This window comes from Geotrypetes seraphini, chromosome 16, assembly GCF_902459505.1.
Source record: "Geotrypetes seraphini chromosome 16, aGeoSer1.1, whole genome shotgun sequence".
Lineage (NCBI taxonomy): Eukaryota > Metazoa > Chordata > Amphibia > Gymnophiona > Dermophiidae > Geotrypetes > Geotrypetes seraphini.
Window position 1 is genome coordinate 28,257,361 of NC_047099.1, and position 12,909 is coordinate 28,270,269.

Below are 12,909 nucleotides of genomic sequence, written 5' to 3' on the forward strand. Positions count from 1 at the left end.
TCCTTTCTGAACTCAGTGTCCCTATGAAGGCATGACTTCCAGAAAACAAAATGCTCTTCAAGCTGGGATCCTAAAAGTGACCTATACAGCAGCTATATTATCTTCATTTTTTCCGGCTGATAATACCTCTCTGTATGCAACCAAGCTCTCTCTTCTGCTCTATTATACTGACAGGTTATTACAGTCTCTTAAGCTTTCTCATATTTTACATCTTTGGGAAAAGATCATGATGAATAAGGCCCTAAATGAATTCTTGAGCCTGTCAATAACTAACCAGTTAAGAGCCAAATTTTCCATGTGCACAAAATGGGAGAAATCTTTGGTAAACCTGGCTCTTTGTGTTTAGCGGACTAAGTTACTATGGGGGCCTTTTTACTAAAGCTAATTAGAGAATGACAGGGTGACAAAATTCATCTCCGTTCCTGTCCCTGCAGATAACTGTGGCAAAAAATCCCGTGCCATTCTTTAGTGTCTATCTCAACCTCAGTCCTTCTACACTAGCATTCTTCAATGCAAGGCTTGAGGGTCAGTGGTTGGGCTCATTCATACTCTGATTCTTATGTGAGCCAAGTATAAGATAATGAAGCCATTGTGACATCACTGATAAGCTCGGCTCTTATTGGTGGAATGAGACATTATGACATCACAATATCTGCTCTGGATGCCAGAGACTGTTATTCTCCTTCTACACCAGCATTCTTCAATGCAAGGCTTGAGGGTCAGTGGCTGTGTCCATTCATACTCTGACTCTTCCCTCTCTCCCTGAAGAATGAGATCCGCGGGGTTGGGAACGATGTCGAGTTTTGTCACCGTGTTTTTCTCTACTTTGCATGTGCTAACAGACATCACTATGCACTAAGGCCATGATTCTCCAAAAGTGCGTCCCGATTTTAGGCAGCTGTAGACGTCCTACAGCTGTCTAATCAGCCAATCGGGATGCACGTTTTAAAAAAAAAAATGCTCCCCAAGCAGGCCGCCCGGGAGAGGCGTCCTATACTAAACGCCGATTCTGTAACCGGCGTCTTTAGAGAATCGGGTTAAATTAGATGCGGCCGCTATACTTATGGCAGCAAGGGATCTCCCTGCTGCAATATGTATAGCGGCCGCGGTTGTTGCGGCCGCCTGTCCCATCACCGACAGGAGAATGCCTAACTCCTCCTGTCGGAACCCCGAGCCCCCTCCCCCCCAAACTCGTAATCGCCGACAGGAGGATGCCCAACTCCTCCTGTCGGAACCCCGGACTCCCCTCCCCCCCCAAACTCATAATCGCCGACAGGAGGATGCCCAACTCCTCCTGTCGGAACCCCGGAACCCCCTCCCCCCCAAACTCGTAATCGCCGACAGGAGGATGCCCAACTCCTCCTGTCGGAACCCCGGACTCCCCTCCCCCCCCAAACTCATAATCGCCGACAGGAGGATGCCCAACTCCTCCTGTCGGAACCCCGGAACCCCCTCCCCCCCCCAAACTCGTAATCGCCGACAGGAGGATGCCCAACTCCTCCTGTCGGAACCCCGGAACCCCCTCCCCCCCCAAACTCGTAATCGCCGACAGGAGGATGCCCAACTCCTCCTGTCGGAACCCCGGAACCCCCTCCCTCCCCAAACTCGTAATCGCTGAGGCTCCCGGAGGCGCCTTCAGGCCTGCCTGGGGAGCATTTTTTTAAAAAAACGTGCATCCCGATTGGCTGATTAGACAGCTGTAGGACGTCTACAGCTGCCTAAAATCGGGACGCACTTTTGGAGAATCAGGGCCAAAGTGCCCTGTGATCCACAGATATAAAATAGGTCATGCAGCATTTAGCAGGCTAATGTCTGTTAGCATGCACAAAGCTTTAGTAAAAGGACCCCTATATATATGGTCTGACATTATCCTATCAGACCATATATGACTATGAAACAGAAAAAGCAGTCAAAACATTTTAGCTCTCCACCCCATGCCATTTGCCTGTAAGGAATGTTGTCCACACGGAAGGTGGGTAGGAAGGGCACAAGTGGTAAGAAACTTATTAGCTCCTGCCCCTAAACTACACAGTGCAATCCATAACCCTGGTCAACTGGCTGCTCCAATTTTCCTTTCCATATGTCATCTTGTTCTCAGGCCCTCACATTTCTTTTCTTCAACAAATACTTTCCCCCACATATTTTTTTCTCCCGTTGCTATGCAAGAACTCCAATCTGCCAAGACTTACCTTCCATACCTGCCCCTTTACTAAGCCAGAAGTTAAGCAGGCACGAAATATAATTTTTTTTCTGCGTGATCAGCTAAGCAGAAGCACATCAGACCCTAAAATGAGCCCAATTGAATAAAACAAGTTGCTTCAGGTTTTTTTTTTCCATTTGTTCTAAATAATCTAACAAGGATGATTAGAATGTGTTTTACCTCTTAAAACCATAAATGCTTCTTCCCCAGAGCTTAGTTTCTGCTTAGCAGCTGCTTGAACTGGTATAAGGGGTTGGGAAAGATGTGGAGCTGACCCCAATTGGGCTATCCGACAGTGATGTTTGAGGGGTGCCTACTGCCACACTAATCCCTTTAGTCTCAAGCATGGCAGAGAGGAACTGCTGCTGCTGTTGCCGCAGGGCATCCACAATAAGCAACGGGAGAGAGTTCAAATGGGAAGTTATCTGTTCCAGTTTAGATTCTAAACTGCCAATCTGCTTCTCCAGGTCCTCGCTCCGATCATTCAGCTCTGTGATGAGATCATACATCACATTTTGCATCTATGAGAGAGAGAAGATACCAGCAAGATTATCAGGGGGGCAGTCAATGCACACCTTTTATTCAAACAGAGCCAAACCTTATAATTCTTACACTTTGGCTGTCGGACACTGTGGCTTGTCATATGTACAAAATGGAACTCACCATTGCAACGCAAAAAGGTTATGTGAGTAAATTTCAGAAAGTCTGGGGACCGTTAACAGATTTTTGTAATGAATGATTAACTTTTCCCATGATAAGATATTTGATTAGAGGGGAAAAGGGGTGGGATTTTATTTCTGATTATTACATAATATATCAATATTTGAATGAATTCACAATAAAGATGATTTTATGTATTATTGAATTGGGAGGGAGGGATGGGGGATTATTATATTCAATAAGAATGATATAAATTTAGATTTAAGAACATAAGAACATAAGCAATGCCTCTGCTGGGTCAGACCTGAGGTCCATCGCGCCCAGCAGTCCGCTCACGCGGCGGCCCAACAGGTCCAGGACCTGTGCAGTAAACCTCTATCTATACCCTTCTATCCCCTTTTCCAGAAGGAAATTGTCCAGTCCCTTCTTAAACCCCAAAACTGTTCTCTGCCCTATAACGTCCTCTGGAAGTGCGTTCCAGGTGTCAACCACACGTTGGGTAAAGAAGAACTTCCTAGCATTCGTTTTGAATCTGTCCCCTTTCAACTTTTCCGAATGCCCTCTTGTTTTTTTATTTTCTGAAAGTTTGAAGAATCTGTCCCTCTCTACTCTCTCTATGCCTTTCATGATCTTGTAAGTCTCTATCATATCCCCTCTAAGTCTCCTCTTCTCCAGGGAAAAGAGACCCAGGTTCTCCAATCTCTCAGCGTATGAAAGGTTTTCCATCCCCTTAATCAGTCGTGTCGCTCTCCTCTGAACTCTCTCGAGTAACGCCATATCCTTCTTAAGGTACGGCGACCAGTACTGGACGCAGTACTCAAGATGCGGACGCACCATTGCCCGGTACAGCGGCAGGATAACTTCTTTCGTTCTGGTTGTAATACCCTTCTTGATTATACCTAGCATTCTATTCGCTCTCTTAGCAGCCGCTGCACACTGTGCCGTCAGCTTCATTGTCATGTCCACCATTACCCCCAAGTCCCTTTCCTGGGTACTCTCAGTCAATAACATCCCTCCCATCGTATAATTGTGCCTCGGGTTTCTGTTTCCCACATGCAATACTTTACACTTCTCAACATTGAACTTCATCTGCCATCTCTCAGCCCATTCCCCTAGTTTGTCCAAGTCCCTTTGCAATTCTTCGCATTCCTCCTTCGTCCGAGCTCCATTAAATAGTTTGGTGTCGTCCGCAAATTTTATTATCTCACACTTCGTTCCTTTTTCTAGATCATTTATGAATATATTAAAAAGCAGCGGCCCAAGCACCGAGCCCTGCGGAACACCACTCGTGACCTTCCTCCAGTCCGAGTAGTGGCCCTTCACTCCTACCCTCTGTTTCCTTCCCTCTAACCAGTTTCTGATCCATCTATGCACATCTCCGTCCACCCCATGGTTCTTCAGTTTCCGGAGTAGACGTTCATGAGGCACCTTGTCAAAAGCTTTCTGGAAATCTAGGTATATGATGTCTATGGGGTCTCCTCTGTCCATCTGTTTGTTAATTCCCTCGAAGAAGTGCAATAAGTTAGTCAGGCATGATCTTCCCCTGCAGAAACCATGTTGGCTGGATATCAGAAGTTCGTTCTTTTCAAAATGTTCATCGATGTTTTCTTTTATCAGTGCTTCCGCCATTTTCCCCGGAACCGAGGTCAGACTCACCGGTCTATAGTTCCCCGGGTCACCTCTTGATCCCTTTTTAAAGATGGGCGTAACGTTGGCTATCTTCCAATCCTCCGGGATCACACCTGTTTTCAGAGATAGGTTGCAAATTTGCTGTAGTAGCTCCGCTATTTCCTCCTTTAGTTCCTTCAGAACCCTTGGATGGATTCCATCCGGACCTGGGGATTTGTCAGTTTTTAGTTTTTCTATCTGCCTGTACACATCATCGAGTCTCACTTCCATGGATGTTAACTTTTGTGCTTGATTTCCTTTGAAGATTTGTTCGGGTTCTGGTATGTTGGTTGTGTCTTCGCTTGTAAATACAGACGAAAAGAACATGTTAAGTCTTTCCGCGACCTCTTTCTCTTCCTTCACCGCTCCCTTCCGGTCTCTGTCGTCCAGCGGTCCCACCTCCTCCCTAGCCGGCTGTTTGCCTTTAACATATCTAAAGAATGGTTTGAAATTTCGTGCTTCCCTGGCTAGTCTCTCTTCATACTCTCTTTTGGCTTTTCGAACCACACGGTGACATTCTTTTTGATACTTCCTGTGCTCTTTCAAGTTTCCCTCAGATTTGTCTTTTTTCCATTTTCTGAATGAATTTTTCTTATTGCCTATCGCTTCCTTCACTATTTTAATTATCCACGCCGGGTCTTTTGTTTGACTCTTGTTGCACCCTTTTCTGAATCTGGGGATATACAGATTTTGTGCCTCGTTCACCGTGTCCTTGAAAAAGGACCAGGCCTGTTCCACCGTCTGCCATTTTTTGGAAGTGTTCCTAAGTTTCTTCTTTACCATTCCCCTCATTGCTTCGTAGTTTCCCTTCCTGAAGTTAAAAGTTGTCGCTATGGTTCTCTTTCCTTTCAGTATTCCTAGTTCCACCTTGAACTTGACCATATTTCTTACATAATATTTTAACATTATAGAATACTAATTTCCTAATGAAATGTTAAATTTGATGCTAATATGTGAGTTAATCAAGTGTGTATCTTTAAGTTTTATATGAGTTTAATTGATACATTTGTTGTAACATACAAAAATGAATAAAGAATTATAAAATAAAATGAAGCATAGTGCTGCTGATAATCTACTGCTGCAGCCAAATCAATTGAGATGAATAAGTGAATGCGAGAATTATTGCAGCGACAAGAGAAGAGTGAGAGTTGTGTCAGAGGAGCATGAAGAGCGTCGGTGAACAGATAGGGGACAAGGAAGACTAAGGAATGGGGACAAGCAAGTGGATTAAAGGGGCTGTTAACTAAGTATGAATGAACGGATCAAGAGGGGAAATATGTGGGGAGAGGTGATCGAAAAGAAAAAAAGGGCACATGCAGGATTGAGGGAAGAGTATATGGTTAGTTAATGGAAGGGGTGAGGGAAAGAGGTGGCAAGCTATAGGTAGACACAGTGAAAGAGGGAAATTGAGGACTGAATAGTAAAAAAGAATTTAGACAGAGGCAGAAAATAAATTGAGAAGGAAGACCAGGGAAGGGAGCGGAGAGTGGAGTGGAGAGAGAGATGCCAGAGCAGGGGGGAAGGAGAGGAGACAGATACCAGACCAATGGGGGTGAAAGGAGAGATGGAAGGGGAAGGCATACAGTTTCTGGAAGGGACCTAGAAGGAGAGAAGATGCCATATAGGGGCAGAGAGATGGCAGACAGTGGATGGAAGGAAGAGACTAACAAGAAGATGAGGAAAGCAGAAACCAGAGAAGACAAAGGTAGAACAAAAATTTTCTATTTATTTATTGCTTTAGGAGACATGTGTCACTGTTTCTGTGGTATTGCATTGTATGCAGAGTCCAGCTTCTTGCTGGTTCAATTTAACCTTTGTCTATGTATTTCTATTTTATCCCCCCTTTTACAAAACTGTGGAGTGTTTTTAGCACCAGCCGTGGTGGTAGCAGCTCTGATGCTCAGAATTCTATGAGCGTCAGAGCTGTTACCACCGTGGCTAAAATCCACACTATAGTTTTGTAAAAGGGGGAGGGGTAAGTTTGTGAGGACATTCCATACTAGACGAAGGTGTTCTGTGTGTTCGAAAGACATGGTTTTCTGTTAGGATTGACTGCAGGATTGATCTGTACTAGTCTGGCTTGTTTAGTTTTACAATGGGTGTATTGCTGTTGTACTTCTCACTGCAGTATGTAAGATGCTGCTTTTTCCTAGGTACTCATGTGTGACGTGTGGCTTGTTACTAAAAATCATGTTTTTCGTACAGATGGGGGGAGTGCCAAAAAATGATGGGCCCCAGGTGTCACACATGCTAGGTACGCCACTGCTCCTGGTTCCCTTTCTGCTCTTGTCTGCAATCCCTCTTCCCTGTTCTTCTCCTCTGTTTCCTATTTCCCTTTTGCCTAAGATCCTTCTTCTCTTTCCCTTACTCTGAGATTCCATCCCCCATCTACCAGATCCCTTCTCCTTCTCCTATTCTCTAACCCTTATTTGTCCTGTTTGTCTGTTTTAATTAGATTATAAACTGTATTGAGAAGGGACCCAGGCAAGGTCGACCAATGGCTGAGAACGCTGTCTGATGGCGTCACGAAGGGGGCGGGATAGAACTATATCGGGAGGGTGTTCCTTAAAGAACGCTTTTGCCGTTTCCGCTGGCTTCTTAACTTTTTTCAAACCATAGTAGTGGCGTACCAAGGGCAGTGATGTGTGCCAAAAAAATGATGGGCCAGGGGGGTGTGTGTGTGTCAAAAAAATGATGGGTCCCCGGGTGTCACATACCCTAGGTATGCCACTGTATGTACTAATGCCCATTTACTCAGATTCTACTAATGCCCATTTACTCAGATTCTTTTAAATATGAAATTTCAAATTACAACCTGAAATTAAAGGACAAGGGATACACAAGGTAGTCAATAAAAAGAAAAATATAAAACGAGAAAGGAAATGGGAAGAAGAAGAAAACACATTCCCCAAGTCCATCATTAAAAGAGGCTGAGGGAAACCAAGGAAATATCCATAAAAAAGCTCTATATTTGAACATGTAATTATTACCTGCTAAATATTCATAGATTCTCTATACACTTCTCCCTCCGTATTCGCTGTGATAGGGGATTAACAGACCCGCAAATACAGAAAAACCGCGAATAACTTTTTCATATGTTATTCGCTGTTTTCTATTAAAAACCATTGTGAATATGGTGAAACCGCGAATAACATGGTGGGAGACCTGGCCTATTCCTGAAGGAACGGCAAAACAAGGTGAAGAAAGTGCTGGGAATCAGCGATTTTCTCTGTAAATGCTTGGAATCAGCGATTTCTCTATGCAAGCTGCTGTAATTTGGGGGGAGGAGCCAGCAAGCTAAAAAACGTGAATAATCGAAACCGCAAATATGGATGGAGAAGTGTATAACACCTGTAGACTGAAGCTCTCTACACATTTCCCCTTCCTATTTCCCTAAAATTCTCTTAATATGGCTGAAAAAAAAAAAAAGATATAAAATTTCTAGCCTGATCTTTAACAATACATAACCTAGGAAATTTCAAACATTTACCCATTTAAAAGCTTGATGAAATTGGTGGGAAAATATTATCAAGCATGCTGCTGAGTCTCTGTTGTTTTCATCCTTTCTTTTGAGATACTGAAATCTCTGTTTTGAGGCCAAAGATGTCTTGGGAGGAGAAGAGCCTGGGAGAGACACCCTGCTGTACATGATTGGAGCATTCTTATTTCGGATGCTTAGTGACAAAGGGCTAGTAGGAATAGCCCCAAAGTGGCATTAAAACACTGAAGCAGAGCATCCTTGAACCACCTCTGAGAGAGAAAGCAGCAATCAGTTATCTGTACAGCACACTGACACTCACTTCTCTGTATGAAGGATCGCGTTAAACCCTTCTGTCAGATCTAAAACAACCTAACTGCACCTGCTCCTTAACCGGAAGGTAAATGTCTGGAGTGAATGAACATCTGTAATGTCAGATCTCTCCGCTTCTAGTATGCAGAAAGATGCTTTGGTTCAACTTCAATGATGAATTATGTCGTTAGGGCTGCATTACGTTTGGGAATTTCTGCACAATGCATAATCTGTCAGGCTATGAAGGGGGAAGGTGAAAGACTTGCCTTGGAAAGGTCAACCAGTGTGTTAGCTTGGTCACTTAGTTTTCTCTGCTCCATTTTCACACTCCTTAGCCTGTAAAAGAGACAGAGGCATAAGAGGAGATCCAATTACTGGTGTACTAAACTAAATATCATGATGAGAGTACTTTCCCTAAGCACAAAATGGGGTGTAAAAATCAGAAACGCAATATATCTTGCAGAACTGCTGAAAAATGTATAAGTGGAAAAAAAGACCTCAAGAATTTTTGAATGTGCCCCTGTCATTGCTGATAGGAGGGACTAGTCTAACAGTGATATGCTGGTGTGTTTTTGTTTGTGCTTCCAACACCACTATAGGGTAATAGTTTAATCAATAATATTATCCCTGTTTGACTACTGTAATGCCCTACTACCTGGAATGCCAAAGAAACTAATGAAAAAACTTCAAATGATACAAAATACAGCGACAAGACTAATATTCTATAAGTCAAAATTTGATCATATCACACCCCTATTGAAGGAATTACACTGGCTCCCAGTGGAGAAACAAGAATTTAAATTATGCTGTTTGACACATAAATCCTAATACGGAGACACCCCCAAAAGCTTTTCCATATAGGCAGATCCATATATCACCAAATCTCAGATAAGATGATCTTATCCTTCACAACACTAAAAGGAGTAAAATACAAATCATCACACTACAAATCATCTATCAAACTTTAAAAATCTGGACCTCATTTCCCATAAAGACTCATACAACCTCCAATTACCTCCAGTTCCGGAAAAACCTGAAAACATGGTTCTTCCAAGAAACTATACTATATATAAGAACTCAGTCTAACCAAACAACAAACTATATACAACAAATACTGCAAATCAACTGAAACCTCAAAAAACCCAAACTACTGTTCAATGCAAGTACAGTGCTCCCCCAAAATTCACGGGGGTTACGTACCTGGAATGACCACAAATTGCAAAAAATTGCGAATATACGCAATGTTCCCTTAGCCACGTCCACCGGAAACAGGAAGTCACAGTAGAGATGACAGGAGTCGCACTGGAGAAGAGTGCATGACTAATCCTTGGAAAATGCTCAGGAGAGCATCCGTCCCATGCCGCAGTTCGTTATAGACCTTACTCATACCCGGTAAAGAACATCACGAGCCTGTGAAGCATCTTCTAGGAAAGTCTTCCTGCGGAGGGAAAAACCGCGAATTCTGATCCGTGAATTCGCGGGAGAGTACTGTACAGTAAAACCTTGGTTTGCAAGCATAATTCATTCCAGAAGCATGCTTGTAATCCAAAGCACTCGTATATCAAATCGAATTTCCCCATAGGAAATAATGGAAACTCAGACGATTCATTCCACAACCCAAAAACTTTAATACAAAATACTGTACTGTTGTGCATGCTTGTTTCTTGCTTATATTGTGCTTATTTGTGATGCCTGTGCTGTATTCAGCTGTGCTCAGCGATGCGATGTGCGTACTTGTATGTGGCGTGCGTCAACGTGCTCGTCTTGCAAGACAGCGCTCGCTGATCAAGTTAAAATTTTATAAAATGTTTTTGCTCATCTCGCACACCAAGTTACTCGCAATCCAAGGTTTTACTGTACTCTGCTACAAGCAATCTGTTTTTCCTAGATATCCAAAACACATCCATCGCAGCGGTAACAGCTCTGACGCTCATAGAATTCCTATGAACGTCAGAGCTATTACCACTGCAGCTGTTGCTAAAAACCGCGCTACGGTTTTGTAAAAAGGGGGCGGGGTGTCAATGTAAGAACTTTTCATCTAACATTCATCGCAAATCACTACATTGTAAATTCAACCTTATCCTGGATTCCACAATATATCTCTGTTATGCAACTTGTATCTTCCTATTCTGTAACAAATCTATCTTTTGATCTGATACTTCTAAGTTCAACTAAATGTACCTCTCATATTTCTGCATTGTATCCTTCTACCTTTCAAATAGTAGTGCTCCACACTTAAATCTCCAAAAATACGGATGGATTACTGCTTCAACCACATTTCTCATATGAAATTGAATAAAAGAGATTTATAATGGATCTCAAGCGCTCACTGTTGCACTGCCACTAGAGCAAGTCTCGGCGTACAACACGCTTGTGAGCTATCATCGGTCCTTCATACTCTTTATTCTTATCAAATTCTTTTTTTTTTTTTTTTTTTTTTTTTTTTTTAAATTCTTTATTCAGTTTTAACTCTTGCAACAAGTGTACAAAATTCAATCAAATAATTTGTACAAATCACTTGACATTCTAACAATTATTGTCAAATGCATATAAAAAAGACACCTCCCCCACCCATCCCATTCATCAGGAATAAACCCACAAGCCAGAATTTAAAAAAAGCACATTTGTTACTGAATGCAAGGACTATGTGCTCTGAAAATTACCATAAAGAGCAGTGCATTTCTACTATGTGTATTTCATTGTAATATTTTCCTAACACTATAAGCTGACCATATTTGTTTTTAAATTCTTTATTCATTTTTTTTTGTGTTACAACAAGTGTTACAAATAAACTCAATAGGAACTTAAATACACACTTGACTAACTCATATATTAATATCAAGTTTAACATTAATATAATATTCCCCTGTCCCACCCTCCTTCCCAACCAATAATACATAAATCAATTTTATTGTATATTCTTTAAATATTAATTTAGTATGTAATAATCAAAATTGAAAAACCCACCCCATTTCCCTCTTTACAATTATCTTATCATGGGAAAAGTTCATTAGAGAAATCATGTTAACGGTCTTTAGATGTTTCCAGTGTTATTTATGGGAAAAATTATCCTTCATTACAAAAATCGGTTAATGGTCCCCATATTTTTTTAAATTTATTCATGTATCCTTTATGTGTTGCAATAGCAAGTTCCATTTTATATATGTGGCATACCGAATTCCACCAGAACATATAGTTCAATCTATCATGTTGTTTCCAATTGAATGTAATTTGTTGTATTGCAATTCCAGTTAAAATAAATAAGAGTTTGTTATTACTGGATGAAATTTGGCTTTTTGCTCTCATAGTTGTTCCAAATAATATAGTATCATATGTCAAGGCTACTGGATTTTCTAACATTCTGTTAATTTGGGGCCAAATTGATTTCCAGAATGATAGGATAAATGGACAAAAGAATAAAAGATGATCTAATGTCCCAATTTCAATGTGACAGTGCCAGCATCTATTAGATCTTGAACTATCTATTTTTTGTAAACGAGTAGGGGTCCAAAAAGCTCTATGAAGAAGAAAAAACCAAGTTTGTCTCATAGATGCTGACACCGTACATTTTAGCCTCCAAGACCAAAGTCGTGGCCATTGAGATGCACTAATTTGGTGTTTTATCTCAATGCTCCAAATGTCTCTAAGACCATTTTTTGGTTTTTTATTTATATATCCGGATATTAATTTATACCACTGTGCGGCTTTGTGACCTATTGAGTCCATCTGGAAACATAAGAATTCCAAACTGTGATATTTAGCGAGATCTTTCCATTCAGGGAACCCTTTCTGAATAGATTGCTTCAATTGCAACCATTTAAAATATTGTGTTTTATTGAGACCAAATTTTTGTTGCAATTGTGAAAACTCCAGCAATTTATCATTTTTAATTACATCATCCAAAGTGCGAATGCCTGCTGTTATCCAATGTTTCCAGATGACTTTAAAACCGCCAACTTTGATCTTGGGGTTTAGCCATATAGTTTGGTTGGTTGATTTACTAATTGGAATTTGAGTAAGATTACTTATGTATTTTAGAGTTTTCCAGGTATCCATAAAAATTTTATGATCTTTGTATAACCTTGGCATTTTGATACTAATTACATGATTAAGACGTAATGGAAACATAAGCCTCCATTCTAGCCAAAACCAGTCTGGAATATTATCTGTGGGTTCTGGGAGGATCCAATACATACCATGACGTAAGATATAGGCTTGATGATACCTATAAAAATTGGGAAAATTTACCCCTCCCTCCTTAATTGGTTTTTGTAATGACGCTAGAGCAATTCTTGGTTTTTTATTAAGCCATATAAATTTTGTCAAAGTCCTATTTATTTTTGTATAAAACGAATCTTGAAAGAAAACTGGTATCATCCCCATTTGGTAACATACTACCGGTAAAATCATCATTTTTACAGTTTGTACTCTTCCCCACCAAGATAAGTGCAAAGGATTCCATTGCTCACACATTTCTATTACTTTTTGTAATAAGCATTTTTCATTAATTTTCATTGTTTCATCTACTGTTTTTGTTATCAAAATTCCAAGGTATTTAATATATTCTTCCTTCCAAACAAAAGGGAATGTA

General features: G+C 41.1%; 1 protein-coding gene across 1 annotated transcript in view; it reads right to left on the reverse strand.

The window, feature by feature from the left end:
• Nucleotides 1-2,424: 2,424 nt before the first annotated feature.
• Nucleotides 2,425-12,909, reverse strand: part of KCNN3 (potassium calcium-activated channel subfamily N member 3) — a 92,084-nt gene continuing 81,599 nt past the window's right edge. The window contains exons 7-8 of the mRNA XM_033924838.1: nt 8,585-8,654; nt 2,425-2,721 (exon numbers count right to left, since the gene is read on the reverse strand). Coding sequence (XP_033780729.1) covers nt 2,425-2,721; nt 8,585-8,654 — 367 coding nt within the window. The remainder of the gene's footprint in view (nt 2,722-8,584; nt 8,655-12,909) is intronic.